We start from the raw sequence: 23,186 nt of genomic DNA, 5'->3' as shown, positions 1-23,186 counted from the left end.
GTATACATTTTGTGATGAGATGGGATTTGGGCAATGTCAAAGTTAACCGGTTGATCCAAGTTCCATTATTGATTAGGCTCTGAATCCATTCTGGAATCGTTTGAATGTGATGCTAATCCGTCAATTATTATAAGTCCGATTGCTATCACAGTATAAATTTTCATGTCTATGAACTGGAAAACCAATCCGTCACCTCAGCAAAGGGACAGGGGCAATGATAAAATATGGGAAACTTATCCATATTTTTTAGAAACTCGATACTAAAGACCAAAGAGGTAAGACTTTGTAGCAGTCGAAGGCCTCTTTATACCTGGTTCCAATCTTGCATGCTGCCTGATTTCAACACTAATTAATGGTATTGGGGTAGTCATCAAATCCACAGTCTAGTTGTGCAGTTTACACTTGGCATCTGTTTTTTGACCTGGAAATACTAGAAAAGATAAGAGCTGATGGTCTCTGGATTCTAGAAAATGATGAAAGAATTTCTCCCAAGGCTTAACTTTTCCAAATAGGGGATGGGGAAGCTAATCAACAAAGAGAGACAAAACCTGGAGTGTTTATAATTATCTTGAATCTTGAGTTTTGATTTGCATTTGTTCCTGAACTGAGTAAACATGATTGAATGCAGCGCTGGTGAATTCATCACAGAAAGTAACATAATTCATCAACGCTGCACTCAATGATGTTCATTCCTTCCGGGGATCTCCATAGGCTTGTTTCTGTTCCATTTAAAGGATCCAAGCATCTTCAGCCCTGTGATTAGTTTTTCAGTTTGTGCATATATATATATATATACATATATATATGTTGCAGAACAAGCTCATAAACGAGTTGCAGTACATGCAATTTTGAATTTGATTTGTACTGCCATATTACTTGTCAAACAGCATGTCCCCTGAATTTACATGTTAGCATCCAACTATCGAACTCATTATCTTGTTTACCATGATTTTCTTTATTACAACTCCAGGTTCCGGGTAGGGACCATTTGATTGGTAGGTTAAACTCATATCTCAAAAGGTACAACTTAATATATTAACATCTGATTTTGATTATATATTTATATATAGTGAAGTTACATGTCAAAAAAGGGATGCATATGCTTAGATTAAGCATATTGACAGGAATGAAAAATCGCAGACTGGAAGAGGAATCAACAAATAGTGAAATGTACAATATATTATAATCGGAATCGGTCTACATCTACAAAGAATGATCTAGCTGATGTTCGATTTGAGCAAACTTATCAGCGGCGCTATTGCCTTCCATATAGATACGAGTCACAGGCGCAATTGTAACTAAAATATCTTATATGCATAATGATATCCATTTTCTTTAATTATGTGCCACCTAAGCAATGTAACTAATTTGTGATTTTGAGTGAAGTCTGAAAAGGCCTTGTATGCTTCATTAGAAAAGGTAACAGGCCTTCTCTTCCTCTGTTTTAATCAATATGATAATCGCCACTTAAACAATATATTATTGTGATTTTAGGTAAAATTGGAAAGATTGTATATGCGTTGTAAGAAAAAAACCACTTTGCATGAGTTGTTAAATTTATAAATTAAATGATTCACGTTATTTATATTTTATTTTTAATATTTTTAGATTAAGTAGAGATGTATTATATTTTCGAGATAAATATCAACATTCGAATTTATATAAGTTGAAACAATATGAATATCATTGACCACTCGACCAATTAATGGATATCATGTTCGGTTATTTTTTTATTATAATAGAATTGATGAATTTATAATTAAAAATAATCAATTATTAGATAATTAATCAAATCATTAAGTTATGTTTGGGATAATTAGGTAAAGAACTAATGTTATTTACATTTATTATTTTTCATTTATCTCTTTTTTATTGAAAATTATTTATGTTATGAGTAAGTATATTTGGTTGATTGATTAAACTGTATATCTTTGTTTTCTTATATATTTTAAGATATGGGTTCAAAACCCATTGAGAGCACTTTATTTCTTTTTCCTATGTATCTTCTTCCTCCATCCCCTGTAAAGAGTTGTAATTGTGCTATATATTTATTTTAAGTATATTTAAAAGATTATATATATTTAAATTTTAGAGTTAATTGCATTATAATATCTTGTTTTCTTATCTATTTTAAGATATGGGTTCAAACCCATTGAGAGCACTTATTTCTTTTTCTATGTATCTTCTTCCTCCATCCCCTGTAAAGAGTTGTAATTGTGCTATATATTTATTTTAAGTATATTTAAAAGATTATATATATTTAAATTTTAGAGTTAATTGCATTATATGTCTCCAAATTATGAGTCTCATTTTAAATTAGTCCTTAAACTTTTAAACTTTCCAATTTCTTTCTCAAACAATGACTCTTATTCTAAATTAGTCCTTAAACTTTTGAACATTCCAATTTCATCCCAAAACTATGAATCTCATTCTAAATTGGTCCTTAAACTTTTAGATCTTCCAATTTCATCCACAATTTCATCCAAATATGTAATCCATTTCAACCATAGTTTAACCTAAATTTTATTTTTTTTCATACATATAATAATATAACTTGGCCTAATGATTTTATTAACAAGAGATGTGATTAGTATACACATATAATTTAGGATAAAATTGAAATATTCAAAAAGTTTGGGGACCAGTTTAGAATGAAGATCATAATTTGGGAATGAAAATGAAAAGTTCAAAAGTTTAAGGACTAATTTAGAATGATAGTCATAGTTTAAGGATGAAATCAAAATATTTAAAAGTTTAGGGACCAATTTAAAATGAGGGCCATAGATTGGGGATGTATTATGTAATTAACTCTATTTTTTAATATGTTTATACTTTATTTTATGTAAACTTTGACATAATTTTATATTTATTATATATTCATAATATTAATATATCTTGTTCGGATATTCATATTATTTTTATTTGATACCTTATTCGTATTATGTTTATATTTATTTTGTATAATTTATTATAACAATATAATTTTAGTAATAAATTGATTTACTTATTAAATACTTTCATAAAGATTAAGTAACTATTATATTTAAAATTTAGGGTAAAGTATAAAAATGTTCCACGACTATAGGGTGTTGTTTTGTTGGGTCCTCTAACTATCAAAAGTTATAAAATGATCTTCAACAGTAGGATTTTTTTTAGTTACTCGACTAGTAAAAGTTACAAAATGATCACTCGACTATTTATTATTTCCCAAATTCATCATTTTTTGTAAAAACAATTTGACGATAATTTGATATGGATGTTAATATATTGTTTAAGATATGATAAAATATAATCTTAGAATCTTAAACGACTATTATATCTCAAAAAATATATTAACAACATGTTGAGACTGTTGTTCATTTTTTAATAGAAAATGACGAGTTTGGAGCATAATTGATAATCAGATGACAATTTTATAAATAATCGAGAGACTCAACAAAATAATATCTTACAATTGAATGATCATTTGTAACTTTTAATAGTAAAAAAATTTAACAAAATAATATCATATTTTAATTGTTATTATTTTGAGAATAGTTAAATAGGTTATTTGGAATCTTGGATGAGTCCGAATTAATGTAGACATGAGATTTCAAAATTTTCTAGAAATACAATCTATTATGACAGACATGTCGGGTGTGGAGTTTATTTTAGGCGTTTTAACCAAAAATCATTCACATAATCAATAATTACCTATTAGACATCCTTTCTTAAAATATTATCGTTCTAGCACCAATTCTCACATAGTGATAATAAAGCGTGTTTCAAGATATGCGCCTTGCAGACATGGACAGAAGGCACAGATCATGAAGTGCATCTTCCTTAGGTTCTGTCCGATTTGGCACCACGGTGGAAAAGCACGGATTGTAATCTACGTCTTCGTTGAGTTTTCTAACACGTTAGGGAGGCGCGGATCATAAAGCATGCCTTCGATTATTCTCCCTCAATTATTGTTCTTTCTATTATTATCGCATCTACCTTAAATCCCGAATGACCCATCATCCTATAAATACCCCCAAATCCAAATATCAAACCACACCAAAATTACATTCACGTTTTTCTTTCTATAAATTCCTTCTATTAAGTAGATTTTGTTACAGTTTTTAGAAGGTAAAATTATTTTTTATTGTATTATATTTATTTCATATTTAATTTATTTAACCAAATTTTATTGTACTAATCATTTTTTACTACTTTTTGTGGTTGTAAAATGGAATATCTCGAGATATTTTACCGATACGATAACAATATTAAATTGGTTTACTTAAATTATTGTGAATATTTTTAATTTTTTTAGTATTAGTTTATATTTTAATTTGTATACTATTTATTTAATTAGGAGAATGATTGTATATTAGAAACAATTATTCGTTTTTGCAGATATAAGATTTTCAATCTTTCAAACTCTCAAAATGAGGTATATTTCAGCTATTGTTTACTATGATAGAGAAATTCGGGAAGATGAAACCGATATTATCTTCGTATCAAATTATTATGTCACCTTATCCTTTAAGAGAAACATCACTCTTGAGGAGCTTATCACTGAAATTTCAATAAAGGTTCATGTTGGAAGTACTAGAAGATTGTCCTTACTTCAGTACATATTTTCAAATGCATTATTTACGTTAAATTATACAACGTTCAAAATCTCCAATGATGACGATGTTGCTATGATGATTGATGTTCAGAATCAAATTCAAACGCTATTGCACAAATGTATGTCATATTTGTTGAAGTGTCGGCGGTTCGTGATATGTCATTATGCTTCCACTATGGGCTAACACAACAAGCTGATTAAGTTGACAACCCAACTCAAGTAACGTGTAATGATTTTAACTCGTTAATGGGAAATCCACATCCTAGTACCATCCCATCAAGTTTAATGGGGAGATATTCATCAGCAACTTGTTACGATCTCTACCGATGTGGCTCCACGAACAATCTGTATGTCAACATCGCTTCTAGTTCAAGGGGAAGGCATTCATATACCAATTTTGTTGACCTTAATATAGAGATGCTCTCGACACAACAGTCTGTTTAGTGCCCATTTAACACGATGCCTTCAAGTTAAAGGGGGAGACATTCAACTGCGAGCTTTCGACTTCAATTTGGAGATGTCTGCGACACAGTACTCAGTTCAAAACTCGTATGACACGATGCCTTCAAGTTCAAGGGGAAGGAATTCAACTACCAACTTGTTCGACTTAAATATCGGCATCATAGAGGAACCCTCATCTCCACCATAAGAACTTCCTTATGAGCCAGGTGTAGATGGTGTTGAGAATGGACTATTCGTTGAGCCAGAATCATCGCAGTTCAATATGGACTCCGACGATGATGTTGTATATGAAGTTCCCACGAATACGTTACACACCGAACCTCCAGCACACATGTATGAAGCTGACTATGATGCAATGTACGGGCTAGAATTTACGGATATGCCTAATGCTTGTGACTACGGAGTTAACTCATCTGTCAATGATGATGAGTTATATATCGGAATGGAGTTTCCATCCAAAGAATAAGTGATGATTGCAATTAAAAAATTACAATATTTCATAATTCTGTTCACTCTAGAGTCGATCAATCCACCATCGAAAAATATTCTGCCACTGTGTCCAACGTGATACGGATGCAACTGGATAGTTCATGTATCGAAGAGGAATAAGAAAAATAACATTAGGGAACTAATAGTATACAAAGGTCCTCATACATGTTGAGCTAGAGGGATCAACCAAGACCATCCCAACTTGGACTCTGACATTATCTTCCAAGCCAACATGCCCATTGTCAAAGCAAGCTCCCATATAGTTATTGCAATGTTAATTTCAGTTATACAGTCTCAATATGGGTACATCATCTCCTATAGGAAAACATGGAAAGCAAAGCAGAATGCCATTAAAAAACTTCACGGGGAGTGGGATTCATCTTACAACGAATTACCAAATTGGTTTAGGGTAGTGCACAGACTAAATTATGGGACAATAGTCGACTTTTAAACTTGCCATGCATACCACAATGATCGAGTGTTTCGCGATCGATGTCAATTCTATCAGCTTTTTTGGACTTACCCACAGTGCATTAATGTTGTGAAATACTACAAGCCTGTGGTCCTAATTGATGGGACATTCTTGTATGGAAAATACAAATAAGTTTTACTATTTGTATATATCCAAGATGGTAATCGCAACATGCTTCCATTTTCTTTTTCCCTTGTTGAAGGTGAAGATACAAATTCTTGGGCTTTTTCCCTAAGAAACTTATGCTTAGATGTTGTTACGAGGAAACAAATCTACATCATTTCACAGTACGGAGCTGGGATCAAAGCATCAATAGACTCTTTGGATCCAATGTGGCAACCACCCCATGTCTAACATCGATATTGTATCCAACATATTGTCGTGAACTATCATGTAAAATTTAAGAAGAATGATGAACACCAATTACTTATGCGCATGGATATGTCACAATGCCTAATTTTATTTCTCATTAATTTTCATTTTTATGGAAACTTAACGGCAAGTACTACATTTGATGCATGTTATCCGTCCAGGAGTGGGATGATGATGATATTGTGGCGGTGGACGCTTTTCTCGACACCAATGAATGCTCCCGCCTTTTGATTCCTCAGAAAGTATGAATGACTTCCCGTTCATGTTGAACAACTCATAATAGTCAGCCGCAATCGAATAACGCTCTACATAAATCGGCTCCCTAGGTGGAATACGTCCACACCGATCCTCCCAGATCATTATCCACTCGCTATGCTTCAGCTGCTAGTTAACATCCTTTTTACCCCATCTATTGACGTTATGCATATTGTTGAGATTCTTAGATGCTTCAGGAATGTGTTGTACAAAACCAAATTGCTGACGCGATTAATAGAATGCCACTCAACAATAGCATAATGTATATCAGAGGGATCACCGCCATCCATACATCTAATGAGCCACTCAAGTAAGGTGGGATGCAAAGCTTCATTTCTTGAGTAGAATAAGGAGCTCATTCAAACTAAAACATATATATATAATTCTTATCAAAATAATATTTTAATTATATAACAATAATTAAAGGTAAATAATAAAATTTAAATATATATCTCAGTATCAACCTTCTGATTAATGAGTAGCCGAATTTCTTCCAATTCATCTGGTATATCACAATGATTTTTCCTTGTACATGACCACCTATTCAAAGTAAAAAATTATTTCATTATATACTCAAAAAATTATTTATATACAAATTCATTATTGAAATTACCTCAACAATAACGAGAAGACTAATGGGTTATTCACGACCGGACATTAAAAGGGCATTCGATACCACGCCCATGATTGGAGAAGAAAGAAACATCTATCGATAGCATTTTTTTATAATCAGTTGCCTAACACATTTATCTATACAGAGATGTCAAAACTGTAGAGTCCCAACTGAGTCTGTCGACAACGTGAAAATCTTAGAGGTGACGCAACTACATACAATGAACTTGGTTGCGAGATTTATCGGGCATCAAGATCCCTCCTATGAATTGTAATATGCAAGACCGGGTAAATATTTTAGCCTAATCCTCAGAACAGTCTTCACTTAAATATTTTAGCCAACCATGATAACGGTATTCGATCACCGTTGAAATTAGGCGGGATACCTCAAAGATACTTCTCGCACAAGAAATGCCAATGACCATCCATCACACTAGAAATAACATCCACAACTATCGAAAGCCCCAAATGTATGGAAACATCCTCCAGCATAATAATGCACTCTCTACACGAAAGATGGAATGTGTATGTCTCTAGTCTCCACCTCTCAATTAGTGCATAAATAAGGTTGGATTCAAGGTTATAGTGCCCTTCATATTTCTCTATGTAACTGAATCCAACCTCATCCAAATACGGCCAGACACAACTCGGTATCTCTAACTTAGCATTACGAATAAATGAATCTAATATACGGTCATTCCCCTAATTAAATAAGTAATATACAAATTAAAATATAAACTAATACTAAAAAAATAAATAAAACATTCACAATAATTAAAATAACACAATTTAAAATTGTTACCGTATCGAAAAAATGACTCTAGATATGATTCTCATCTAAACGCAACAACCCGCCTTCCATTTTATAACTGCAAAAAGTAATAAGAAAATTAGTAAATTAAATAATATACTATTAAATTATTATAATATAATAAAAAATTATAGCTTCTAAAAACGATGGTAAAACTTACTTAAAGCTTGCTACAATAATTGATAAGAAAGATAATACATTTTTTTGTGTGGTTTGAGTGTTGTATGAGAGGGTGTTTATAGGAGGGATGGGGAGGGGGACGGGCGGTTAAGCGATATTAAAGGGGGTATGTGGTAATTTAGTGGAAAGTTTGGATCATGATTCGTGCCTTCTGTCACGTGTCAAATTTCCCGCTGAGGCACGAATTATAATCCGCGCTTTTCCACCGTGACGCCAACTCGGACAAAACCCCAGGAAGACACGCTTCATGATTTGTGCCTTCTGTCCACGTCTGCAAGGCGCATATCCTGAAGCGCTCTTTATTATCACTTTGTAAGAAAGGGTGTTAAATCGATAATATTTGGAGAAATGGTGTCTAATAGTTAATTATTGATTGTTTGAGTGATTTTTTTTTTTTGGATAAAAACATCTTTATTTTAATTGTTTGATAAGAAGTTGTAAGCGATAGAAAAAATAAAAATCACACGTAAGAAAGACGGGGGTTGGGCAATGGATAAAATATATTGAGGAAAGCGGAAGTGGCATTAGCAGAGGCCAGACGGGGTGATTGTTTTTGTTGCTTACAATCAGACAGTGACATCCGGGACCCCGCTTAGGAACCCAGGTCTCCATTTATAATTACCCCAACATCCCTCCTCTTTTTTCTAGCTCAACTTCTGCACTTGCTTCCTCAATTTGTCCAAAGCTCCTTTCATTTACAACAGGTAACTTTATTTATTTCTATATTTTAATTTAATTTTTGTTTTCCTTTCATTTGCTTAGGATCTGCTTCTTTATAGAAAATCCATATTTGATTATCCATGATTAGATAGATGTAATTAGGTATTGAATAGCTGGCAAGTAAAGTCATTGATTTTTGAGCCGGAAGGTCCTTCCTATCTGTTCGGAGCTAAACCCTCCTTAATTTAGCCTTCCGTTGCCTTAGAATCTTTGTTTCATCATCGTTGCTTTTTACTAAAGCAACGCAGGGAAATGTTGGCCATATAATTGAACATAAAATGCCAAAGTTAGACCTTCCCTTGATAAGTGGGCCATGGTAATTTCATTTTGCTAAATTTCAAAACCAATAAACAACTATTATCTCTTAAGTTTTAAAATATTTTATGCTAAGTCTCTAAATTATGATTTCATCTTTAATTAGTGTTGAAAGTTTTCAAACTATCAATATCAAAAATTTTTTAACTTTTTTATTATGTATTGTTGATTCTGATAGTTTTGTAAGGCCTTCGAAATTGAACGTGTGATCTTCTAAAAAATATTTTTTGTGTGAAGATTATGGGTCTAACTCTCAAGACCCTAAAAAAATAGATTAATTTTTATAAATTAGTAGAGTTAACAAAATTATAACGAGACGGTTAAAATAAAATGATACTAATAAATTGATGATTGATATAGAGGGTTTTAAAATTTTATGCACTAGTTTTAAAGTTTTAATATTTAAGGATCAAATTAGAATTAAATTACAGTTTGGGGATATCTTTTAAATTTATATCTATTTTTATAAAAATTATACACTTGTAGAAATTGAAAGCTATATACTAATGTTTTATTTTTTTATAGATTTGAGATAAATACAAAATAATATTTATTTTTTATAATCTTAATTATGTAATAATAAAAGTTTATACCCCTAACAATAACAATAACGATGCCAAATCTAAAATTTAAAAGAAAAAAACAAATCTCTTAATGATTAGGTTTTATCTCTATTTTTATAAAAAAAATTATACACGCGTAGGTATTAAAACGTTTATTACAATTTTTAATGCGTTTTTATAAGGAAAAAATGATTCCACTCTCCTAAATGGATAAACACGCAAGAAATCATTACAACAATATGATGTTATTCAATTAATAAATATTCACATGTACCTACCATATCAATAGTGGATAAGCAACCTCTAGAGTCATTCTACCATTTTACATCTCAACTTCTGCATCGCTTTCCTTTTATTCTATCCTGTCTATGCACTAATAAAATATGGATCTGACAGCTTTAAAAAAATGTTTGAGTATTTAAAAGGCTTTTTTAATCAAATTATTTAAAGGTCTTTTGAAAAGTAATTAAATGCTAATCATGTATTAACGTAATATGTTAAAAAAATTATTTGAAATAATAATCTTTAAAAAAATTTGAGTATTCGTCCTCATTTAGTTTTTATTCTGCCGGTTCCCTCCCAATCCCACGGCCCACCACCGCCAACCTGAAAGATAAAAACAATGGTGCCCTTGAGAGCAAGGGAATCACGCAAACGTTACACGTTACAAAATGGATTTTGCTTGAGAAAACTTATCGTCAGATATATATTATAATTTGATTATATTAATTTTAGATTTTACTGAAATAGTATATTATATAAAAAATGATGTAATAAAAAATGTACCTATCTTATTTTAAAATGTTTTTTATTTTAAATTTTTTTATATAATTTCTTTCAAAAACATTTGGGTGTCAACAATATTTTTTTAATTAACCTAGTGTATTTATAAGTGATAACATATGTTTTAAAAACTTTCAATTATTTAACAATATATTTTTAATATCATGCAATCTTTGATTTTTAAATTTGAAATTTCTTAAAAATAAAAATTAGTTCTTTAATCATTAAGATACCCTAATCCGTGATGTCAATAATATTAAAATTATTCTTTTATAAAATAGTTCTTAAAGGAGTTTCTTTAATGCACGTCATGAGAGTCGGATGCAGACATTCTTTTAACAGATAATGCAAGAAACTCTAATGGACAAACAAAGAAAATATATATTTATTTGCTTTCTAACAGCAACAGGTAACTTCCAGCACAGCAAACATGTCGTCACACCACTTCTCTGAGCTAGACTCCACCACCGACTCCGTCGCGTCCTCTCCACGCTCCGAACACCTTGCTCCTCAAGATGCCCATACACGTGTACGGTTCATGTGTAGTTTCGGCGGCAAAATTCTCCCTCGTCCGCACGATAATCAACTCTGTTATGTCGGCGGTGATACGCGCATTGTCGCCGTCCACCGCTCCACTCCCTTCTCAGCGTTCCTCACCAAGCTCTCCAAACTCTCAGGCAACCAAATATTTAGACAACACTCTTTTTTTAATCATCTCATTTCCACATATCATATTTATAATTTCGTTTTGATATTTTTGTTTACTGATTAGGAATTGGCAACTTGAGTGTTAAGTATCAGCTCCCAAATGAGGATCTTGACGCGTTGATTTCAGTGACTACCGAAGAAGACCTGGAGAACATGATGGATGAATACGATCGGTTAGCACAGAATCACAACCCTAGGCTAGCTAGGATTCGTGTTTTTCTTTTCTCCAAAGACGATGATGATGGATCACGACCAAGTAGAACCAGCTCACTTTTGGAAGGCTTGGCTAATCGTGAACATTGGTTCTTCGATGCACTGAATAACGGAGAAAACAGTTCTGGGCTCGAACGTGGCCGTTCTGAGGTGTCGTCTATCGTCTCCGAAGTTCCCGATTATTTAATTGGGCCAGAGAATTCCAATGATGTTCATGTTCGTGACCCGAAATTAAGGACTCCCCAGCTTTTGCATGAGAACGTCTCAGTTCCGGACACGGGTTCTCTTGCCCCGGGTGTTTCTGTTTCCTCTTCCTTTAGTTCGACGTCGGCAGCTCCTACTGTACTACCTTCTATGCTCGATCTGCGACCAGTTAAGACTAAACCGGATAACACCCAACATGTTTTGGAGTCAAAACATAGTCAAACGGAGAGTTTTGTGGAGCAACCCGTTTCGCAGCCAGTCGCATATTCGGGTAGCCCTATGTGGCATTATATTCCAGATTCTCGTTATTCTGCTCCTGCCGTACAACATATACCCGTTTATTATGTTCGGGGCTCTGCTCAACCGGGAAATCCTCCATTTCAACCAATTCAAGTGCAGGCCCAATACATCCAGCAATATCAAGTTTCCTCGGGTCAAATACCCATCGGGTACCATCAGCCGGCTACTGGTGTCGGTCAAGTATACAGGCCAGTTACATCTGTGGATCCTTATGACGCGGCGTTAAGAGTGGCCCCTGACGGTGTGAATCAACCACTATATTATGGAGTTAGGAATTTTGGTCCAGGTCCAGTTTACCCAGGAGTGGCTTCCCATGGTGGGGAAGAATTGACTATAAGTGCACCGGATATGACACCGGGTCGGATTTCCCAATCAGGACAATAAAAGTATTGGTCATATGGCAATAATGGCATGGTAGTTTTGTGCCTATTCACTAAGGTGCTTTTAATGTGTATCATGGATTGATGTATCTAGAAGAGTGATAATGTCATGACTCATTAGCTGAATATTGAACTTTGTAAAATAAAAACTCAGGTTATTGAATTTAATATTATAAAAAAAAACATATTTCAATATATGTTTAAAGTATTTTTTTTATCAATCAAAGGCGTATAACAAATGATATTATATATTCTAAAGACTTTTAATCATTTGATAATAAATACATAAATATCTTATAATCGTTCATCCTCGAATACGTAACTCCTAGGGATAAAACCATCTCTTTAGTCAAAGAAATCAATTGATTCTTGACATGTTCAAATTATGTATATAAAAGGCATAATCATTAAAAAGATATTAGTATATTAAATATACTCATATTATACATGTATAACTTTTATCTAATATTCATGAATATGAATAGCATAAATCAAAAGTGTGAGTTGGGTTTTAATTTCTTAAACAAAGAGATGGTTTGCGGCCCTAAGGCTAAGTATCACATATATGGTGTTTCCTTTGCTAGAATAATAAGGTTTTGCTGTATGTCTTGTTGGTTGTTTTGTTTCCTACTTAAGTAGTGTCCATCTACTTGACAGATATGCATCTCCAAGTATCTCAATTTTGTAAGCATAATACCAAAGATTGATATAAGATATTAGTTAATACTTTTGTTTTGGTATTACGTGTGCAATTTAGAAAGGACTGTAAGGTTGGGCTCTAGGATAAAGTTTCATTAAACTAACGAGCTCCAAAATTTCATGAAAATGTATTTTAGGCATATAGTTGGCAGCCATTGGCTCTAGGGCCTCAATCTTGATAAGGGCTTGGGAGTAGTATTGGGCCATTCACTCTTCCAATGCTGCATCAAGTATTGGATTAAAACCTGGCCTCCGGTGGATGCCAGGACACGTCCATGCTTAGAGAGGTCCAATACAATCCTCTTCCAGTCATCTGCCACTCTCATACAGCACAAAATTATTGTAAACTACGGCCATGGTCCAAACTTCACAGATATAGAGACTGTCTTATCCCAAGGGTTGGCAAAGAAATGTTAGCTGACTCAATAAGATTGGAACCGAATTGAATTAACCAATCGTTGGTCCTCATCCGAAAGTTTCATGCGGGGTCGGAATTGAATCTGATGTCGACAACTGCGACAATCCCTCTGTCTTTGTTTTTGGGTTTTAATTACTGAATTAATTGGGCTTAGTGTAGTCACTCATTTTCGTTATGAGTTTTATTTAATATATACATAATATTTTTTGAAATTATATATATATATATTATGTAGTTTTGAAAATATTTTTGAAATTATATATAATATATAGTTTTGAAACATTTTTTTTGAAATTATATATAATATTTAGTTTTGAAAATATATATAATATATAGTTTTAAAAATATTTTTGAAATTATATATAATATATAGTTTTGAAAACATTTTTGAAAACATATATAATATATAATTTAAAAACATTTTTGAAATTATATATAGTATATAGTTTTAAAAACATTTTTGAAAATATATATATTATATAGTTTGAAAAAAATATTTTTTTTGAAAACATATAATATATAATTTTTAATGGCTTTGAAACATATAATATATATATATATATATATATATATATATATATATATATATATATTTTAGAAAGCATGTAATTTTATTATATTATCATTTATTTATTTTATTTTTCTTATTATTATTAGTTTTTGGTCCAAATCCAAGGGTCCGAAACAAACCCAACCGAACCAATAGGCCTGACCAAGCCAACCAGCCCGGTTAAGGGGCCTGACCAAGCCCAAAAGAAATTACATTTTCGTAATGAGGAAGGGAACTGCACAGGAGTGCGCGTGGAGATCACGCGCCAGCACGGTTCGTCAATCGGTCGGGATTTTCGCAAGGTCGGTGTAACAATCTGCACGAAAAATACTCGACCGAACATCCAGAAAAGAAACGGGAAGAGACCCCGCCCATCTCGGAGCTACAACGGTTGGATTCCAGGCTATAAAAGCCTCCGACCAAGCCGTGGTGAAACACAAGAGAGCAACACAGAAAACATACAAGATACAAAGACATCATCGAAACACCAACCGAGTAGCAAAGTAAAAAAAAAAAGCAATATTAACAAAGTAGACAAAAAGCCGAAACACCCAAAGCAAGAACCAAAGTAAATTTTGTAACATCTCAAAATCAGGGCTAGTGACTAAAATGTAAGTTTTGGAAACTTTGTGCCCAATTTCAAAAAATTGAAAAGATCAAGTATTTAATTGAGAATTTATTTAGGAGGATTGATTGGTAAAGATGAAAAAGATTGAAGGGCATAATGATCATTTGGTAGGAAATGAATTTTTAATTCATTCCCTTAGGTATTATATTTCCACGTGGAAGAGAAAAAATGGAAAAAGGAAATCTAGAGCATTCTCTTCATCTTTCTTCTTCTTCTCTCCACCGTGACACAATAGCTTGAGGTAAGGAAGATTTCAGATGTTTGTTTCTCATAAATTATGTTTGGTTTTGATTCTTTAGGGTGTGGAAATTATATGGAAGCTTAGGGAGTGACAGAAACTTAAATGAATGGTAAATTATGGGGATTTAACAAAAGGGGGTTTTTAAGTGAATTATTAGGAGAGAGTTTGTAATTGGATTTTGAAGTCATATTTGACTTGTCAAGGGTGTAATTAAGAAGATAGAAGTAGTTGAAGTGAATTAAAAACATGTTGAATAATTGATATGATTTTTGGCTCCAAGTGTTCTATGAGAATATTGGATGTTAAAGTGTGTTAAAGTGAAGTAAATTAGTTTAGGAGTTTATAGTTGAGTTTAAAGGCTTTATGGAAGAGTAAAATGGGAAAAATAGCAAAGTTTTTGGTAATTTTTGGGTTAAAAGAAGTGTAATTTGGGATAGTAGTATCGATACTGGTTGAGTAAGTACCGAAACTACAAGGTAAATTTTGGATAATTATGCGTGGGGTATCGATGCTGCATGAACAGTATCGATACCATAAGGAAGAAGAATGATAAATATTCATGGAGTATCGATACTGAAGTGGTAGTATCGGTACCATGAGTATCGATACCAATAAGGAGGTATAGGTACCATTTCTTCAAATGATATTACAAAATCGAAAATGGATATCGATACCGTGGAAGGTTATCGATACTACCAGTATAGAGGTATCGGTACTGTGCTTGTAGTATCGATACTACCTAAGTTGGAATTAAGGAACCAGTGCTTTGTTTAGTTTATATTAATAAGAATCTTTTCGAGTAATTCGAATTCCGATAATTATTGGATTTTATATATTCATGTAGATGACGATCGAGAACAGAGTCCGGATAAGTTGACCAAGTAATAGTCATCGAGAAAGAGATAAGAGATCGTTATGGACCAGTGAGGCCAGGTGAGTGCATACTATTAGGTATATGAAGTTTTATGGAAATAAGACTTGCGATGAGTCTATTTCCATATTAAAGTGTATGAATTCATGAATACAAGTATGTGTTTATAATGATTTTGTGGTATTAATATAAATGATTATATGAATATGTAATATAAATTAGGGAATGATGATCTAGGTGTTTATATGTCTATAAGAATATATAAGAATATATATATATACCAGGTAATATGAACTACGTAAGTTAAATGTTATGTGATATGGTATATATGATTATATGAAAATGTGCACATTAGTACATGTATAAGTTTATATGTTACTCTATGTGCTATGTAATATCTGGGAAACATATGTGAATATGATATGACATACATGTTTATATGAATACATGAGCAGTGATATAATCTATGTGACATATGATTATGAAATCATATGAAAAGTGACATGAACTACGCGAAAATAAACTACATGATTATATGTATATGTGAAATATGTCTATACCATATAAGTGAGATGAACTATCATAAATGGCCATGTTATGTGATATGAGAGCTAGGTGTATAGTTGACATGCCAAGAGTCTAGGGTTATATAGGTCTTTCAGGACATATACATAGGTCCTTCAGGATATACATGAAGTCATTCGGGATAAATTTTATATGCCACTAAGTGGGAATTATACGAGCTGTGGTAACAGCATATGTGCACAACCTCAAACTACTCATATACCTTAAGTTCCCAGAAATATACATGGGCTAATAAAGAGGTAATATGAATAAACTTGGTATGATGTGGTGTGTATTTCCTTGTAAAATGATATATGTATTATATGATGTATATGTTGTTATGATATGAAATGTATTACGTGATTCATATGAAGTTGTGTGTATTGTTTAGTTAAATGAATCATATGATAGTTAAGAATGTTAAGTACAAGAATATATGACTAAAAGATATGAATGAATATAATAATGATAAGAAAATGAGGTTAATGATGATACTGACAAGATATGTAGATGTATACAATTGACTATATGAAATGTGATATTATTTTGTGTGATGTAATTGATATGAATTTTCATGCATTGTTAATTAGTTAGAGTTTCATTATATGTTTTATTATGCCTCACTAAGTCAATGACTTAGCGTGTGAGTACTTCACACGTAGGTTCCAGGAGGATGAAAATGGATTGAAGACATGTTAGTTTTTCCTTTCCAAGAATCAGATTATAAAAGAATTGAATCATATGTATTTTATAATATTGATTGTAGTTGGCGTGTAAATAAAGATTTATTAGATTACGCTCTGATCAGCTTTGTAAATCTACATGATTGTATTCAATACAAGGTATTTAGTTTTTAATGTCAATTTGAATTATAAGCTATTTTGAAAAAGAAAACTGTTTAAAAAGTCTATGTGACACTTCGAACTCGTATCCGAGTCGAGTACGGGTTGGGGTGTTACATTTAGTGGTATCTGAGCTAAGATTTAGCCGATTATAGGTTTAAACCAAAGTTAAATGAGTTTTAAAATGTGTATATGCCCACACAGTGAAAATTTTTTGATCTGATAGTGTAAGGAGTGTTGTCTTGTTAATAGAATAGGATTGATATATATTATTATTAGAAATATGATTATGAGAGTTTTGAAGTAAAGTAAGAGGTGCTAGACCTGATGGTGGTAGCAATTCACCTGCCCTGGCCAGGCAGGATGAAGAGTGGACACCTCAGGGATTACCTTTTCAAACCGGGGGATTGTTTTTCGAATGTTGAAAGTGTGTTAGAATAATGTTAAATGATCTCTACTGTTATGAAGTGGAGTGGTTTCTTTGCTACTCGGGTAAGCTAGAGTATAGTGGATAAATGTCATCAAGAGAATGTTAAAAGATCAGACGATAAAGGGTATTGTTTTAGAAGAATATATGAATAAGTACATCGATGATCAGTTTATAAGACAAATAAAGTTAGAATTTTTGAATTTGAACCAAAGGAACTGTACCGTGAATGAGTAAGAGTAAGGGTTTGATAAGTTGAGTAAATGGCTGATGAGTTATCCGGCTAAAAAGAATATATATGATTGGTTTGATGAGGACTTGCGTTCGATATGGAAAGAGTTGATGATGACTAGCAAGGTTATGTGATGGCAAGTGTATAGAGTTAAAAGATTTGAAGAAAATATCATATTTAGTTAACCAAGTATGGTGTGGATTTGTGTATAGTGTGTACCTATACCATGATGTGATGTAGTTAAGGAGATAAAGATTCATATATTTGAAGGAAGCTAAAGATGTGGTAGAAAAGTTTGAAATTATAAAAACAGAAAATATGTATGGTAATTTGAATAAGGATTTTACAAAATAGGTATAAGTGATATGAAAAGAATATGCGAACAAGAAGGAAAAGATACGACTTATGTTATAAGGAGACCTTGATTTTGAAGGATAATATGGATAGGGGTAAGTAAAAGATAGATATGACAAGAGTTATATAGAGGTATAAATTATAAGTTTGGTACAGAAGAAAGAAAAATACGTAAGGATATATAAAAGATTGTTGGATTTCATAAAGTATATGTCTTAATCATATATGATAAAGGTTTAAGGTTACCTTAAAGCTATAGAAACCTTTGAATAAGGTCTCATGAATTTGAATTTGCTGTAACGATTATTTCCATGCATAGACAGATAATTAGTTTAAGCAGATTATGTTTGTATTACAAAGGTTATGTAAAGTTGAGTGGATTAGAGTTTAAAAGATTGGAAGGAAATGCTAGAAGAAGTTAGTTAAGTGTGACATGTATTTATTCAAGGTTGTGTTTCTTAACCATATAAGTGTAATCAAAGAGATAAGAATTTAGTTATAGGTGTGAAAGAAGTTTGAAATGCATTTGAAGGATTATATTTATCTTTGATTAAATTGTTAAAGATAAGAGTGTTATCTTTTAGATGATAAGAGAATACGAGTATTGTAATTTAGATGAAGATAGTACAAGAACTAAAGGTTTGATTAATATTGTTAGGTAATTAGAGATTAATGAAGGAAGCAATTAACTCATGATCTTGAATAGAATGGATTGAGGTTATTGGTTACTTTCTATATGATAAGTAACATTATATGGATAAAGGAAAAAAGTAGTTGAAGAACTAAAAGAAATGAAAGACAAGTTTATTAGCAGTAACAGGAAAGATTAGATAAAGGAAGCCACATGAGAACATTAGAAAATATGAGTAGGTAGTGTTCTTATCGATTTGTACAGTGAAAATTCGAGGACGAATTTTCTTAAAGGATGGGAGATTTGTAACATCCCAAAATCAGGGATAGTGACTAAAATGTAAGTTTTGAAAACTTTGTGCCCAATTTCAAAAAATTAAAAAGAACAAGTATTTAATTGAGAATTTGTTTAGGAGTATTGATTGGTAAAGATGAAAATATTGAAGGGTATAATGGTCATTTGGTAGGAAATGAAATTTTAATTTATTCCCTTGGGTATTATATTTACATGTGGAAGAGAAAAGATGGAAAAAGGAAATCTAGAGCATTCTCTTCATATTTCTTCTTCTCCTCTCCACCGTGACACCATAGCTTGAGGTACGAAAGATTTTAGTTGGTTATTTCTCGTAAATTATGTTTGGTTTTGATTCTTTGGGGTGTTATAAAATGTATGGAAGATTAGGGAGTGATAGAAACTTAAAAGAATGATAACTTATGGGGATTTAATATAAGAAGTTTTTAAGTGAATTGTTGGGAGAGAGTTTGTAAGTGGATTTTGAAGTCATATTTGACTTGTCAAGGGTGTAATTAAGAAGATAGAAGTAGTTGAAGTGGTTTAAAAACATGTTGAATAATTGATATGATTATTTGCTCCAAGTGTTCTATGAGAATATTGGATGTTAAAGTGAAGTAAATTAGTCTAGGAGTGTATAGTTGAGTTTAAAGGCTTTATGGAATAGTAAAATGAGAAAAATACCAAAGTTTGGTAATTTTTTGGTTAAAAGAAGTGTAATTTAGGATAGTAGTATCGGTACTGGTTGAGTAAGTACTGATACTACAAGGAAAATTTTGGATAATTATGTGTAGGGTATCAATACTGCATGAACAATATCAATACCATAAGGAAGAAGAATGATAAATATTCACGGGGTTCGATATTGAAGTGGTAGTATCGGTACCATGGGTATCGATACCAATGAGTAGGTATCGGCACCATTTCTTACAATGATATTACAGAATCAAAAATGGATACTGATACCGTGGAAGGGTATCGATACTACTAGTATAGAGGTATCAGTATTGTGCTTGTAGTACCGATACTACCTAAGTTGGAATTAAGGAATCAGTGCTTTGTTTAGTTTATATTAATAAGAATCTTTTCGAGTAATTTGAATTCTAATAATTATTGGATTGTATATATTTGTGTAGATGATGATCGAGAGAAAAGTCCGGACAAGTTGACCAAGTAATAGTCATCGAGAAAGAGATAAGAGATCGGTATGGACTAGTGAGGCCATGTGAGTGCATAGTATTTGGTATATGAAGTTTTATGGAAATAAGACTTGTGATGAGTCTATTTCCATATTAAAGTGTATGAATTCATGAATACAAGCATGTGTTTGTTATGATTGTGTGGTATAATTATAAATGACTATATGAACATGTAATATAAATTAGGGAATGTTGATCTAGGTGTTTATATGTCTATAAGAAGATATAAGAAGATAGATATAAGTCATGTAATATGAACTACGTAAGTTAAATGTTATGTGATATGGTCTATGTGATTATATGAAAATGTGCACATTAGTGCATGTATAAGTTTATATGTTACTCTATGTGCTATGTAATATATAAGAAACATATGTGGACAGGATATGACATACATGTTTTTATGAACACATGAGCAGTGATCTATGTGACATATGATTATGAAATCATATGAAAAGTGACATGAATTACTCGAAAATAAACTACGTGATTATATGTATATGTGAATATGTCTATGTGATATAAGTGAGATAAACTATCATATATGCGCATGTTATGTGATATAACTATCATATATGCGCATGTTATGTGATATGAGAGCTAGGGGTATAGTTCGCATGCCAAGAGTCAAGGGTTACACATGTCCTTCGGGAAATATACATAGGTCCTTCGGGACATATATAAAGTCCTTCGGGACAAATTTTATATGCCACTAAGTGGGAATTATACGAGTTGTGGTGACAGCATACGTGCACAACCTCAAAGTACTCACATTCCTTAAGTTCCCAGAAATATACATGGGCTAATAAAGAGATAATATGAATAAACTTGGTATGATGTGGTGTGTGTTTCCTTGTAAAATGATATATGTATTATATGATGTATATGTTGTTATGATATGAAATGTATTACGTGAATCATATGAAGTTTTGTGAATTGTTTGATTAAATGAATATATGATAGTTAAGAATGTTAAGTACAAGAATATATGACTAAAAGATATGAATGAATATAATAATGATAAGAAAATGAGGTTAATGATGATACTGAGAAGATATGTAGATGTATACAATTGACTATATGAAATGTGATATTATTTTGTGTGATATCATTGATATGAAATTCTCATGCATTGTTAATTAATTAGAGTTTCATTATATGTTTTATTATGCCTCACTAAGTCAATGACTTAGCGTGTGAGTACTTCACACGTAGGTTCCAGGAGGATGAAAAGGGATTGAAGACATGCTAGTTTTTCCTTTCCAAGAATCAGATTATAAAATAATTGAATCATACGTTTTGAGGCTAGATTCGGGATCAGGGTTGAGAGGAAGTTTATGGGTAAGTTTGAGTTTTTTTGGCCACAAGCGTTGGTGCCCGGAGCTGCAGTCGATGGTGGTCAGTACGATGAAAGGCCTCATCGGAGTTGGACCGACCATTTGGTCGAAGAGGGGAGTTTTGAGGATTTGTTGTAGGTGAGGAAGATGATGTTTGTGGAGAATAGTTAAAATGATATTTTTTAGGTTTTTGGGGCTATTTATAGGGGGATCGAAGTGTAATTCGGAGATTTTTAAATTATTTCCATAGTCCCTGCATTTTTGAAGTGTGATTCATTTTTGGTCACCTATTGTAATTTTGTCCTTAAATTTCAAATTATTTCAATTTAATCCCTATTTAAAACTATTATATTTTACAAATTAACCCCTCCTAACTCTATATTATATCTTGCAGCTTTCAAATAATATAAATTTGAACCTTAATTTTAAATTCTTTACGTTTTACCCTTTTTATTTAATTTTAACTTAATTTTTTATTTGTTTTATTCTAACCCTAATATTGTGTTTTTTTAGTTAACCTTGGTTTTAATATTTTTAATATGGGCATTTTTTACCGATCAGAGGTAAGTAATTAAGATCGAGTCTTTAAATTTTAATTTTAATTTTCGTCATTAAGACAACAACAACAACAACAACAAAACTCTATTCCCATATGCAATAGGGTAAGGGGATGTAGGGTAGTAGGTTGCCCCCAACGCCAGGTTGAGAGCAGCTTCTGTAGAAGACCTCCGGCAGTCAGAAAATTAAAAATAAAGATAAAATGCAATGCATGTATATATAAATAAATAAATACATAGTTGAACAATCTTCATATGCAGTCTTCATATGCGCGTCTTTAATAGGAAGTATTCCCTCCAAATATATCTCTGCGTAAAAATCTCTGCATATAGACAGAAACGTAAGACCCGACTAAATTTAAAAATAAGAAACATGAAGAGAATGATACACAGAAGTCAATGATGGCAAGCTACGAGAAGGAATAATGTCAAATGGGTTAAAACCTAAACTAAGACAACACTACTCCACTACCCTAGTTCTAAGCCTTCATAAATTCCAATGATAAAAACGCATAAAAAGTAGAAGTCGTGGAAATTACTACAAAGGCATTAAAAAGAAGACAGAGATGTTACACCCTATGGTTATGACCCACACTATTCGGCTACCCTGGTCTTAAGTCTCCATACTATTCTATCAGAGGTCATGTCCTCGGTAAGGGAAATTTGCCATATTTTACCATAATATATCTGCATTATTTGAGTTTGTAGTTCCAAAACCTGTATTAGACAAAACATTACTCTTAAAGTCATCAGTTGTCGCTCCATGTAAGTTCTTCCAAAGGATCCTAGGTTTAAGTTTAGCCTTCCTATGAGTGCTTCACCCGTGGCGTACGCGGAACACCAAAACCAATAATCTGTGTTGTGATGCACATGCCTCTTCAGGGAACACCTTACAGTCAATGTAAGCCC

General features: G+C 32.2%; 1 protein-coding gene across 1 annotated transcript; it reads left to right on the top strand.

Moving 5' to 3' along the window:
- The first annotated feature begins 10,983 nt into the window (after positions 1-10,983).
- On the top strand, positions 10,984-12,579 carry LOC120137039. The gene is made up of 2 exons (XM_039152909.1): positions 10,984-11,308; positions 11,404-12,579. The coding sequence occupies exons 1-2, from the start codon at positions 11,062-11,064 to the stop codon at positions 12,438-12,440; spliced, it is 1,284 nt and encodes a 427-aa protein (XP_039008840.1). The 5' UTR covers positions 10,984-11,061; the 3' UTR covers positions 12,441-12,579.
- The last annotated feature ends 10,607 nt before the right edge of the window (positions 12,580-23,186 follow it).

Source organism: Hibiscus syriacus, unplaced genomic scaffold, assembly GCF_006381635.1.
Source record: "Hibiscus syriacus cultivar Baekdansim isolate YM2019G1 unplaced genomic scaffold, ASM638163v2 tig00110647_pilon, whole genome shotgun sequence".
In the NCBI taxonomy this organism is placed as follows: domain Eukaryota; kingdom Viridiplantae; phylum Streptophyta; class Magnoliopsida; order Malvales; family Malvaceae; genus Hibiscus; species Hibiscus syriacus.
This window is presented reverse-complemented; position numbering and strand designations above follow the sequence as displayed.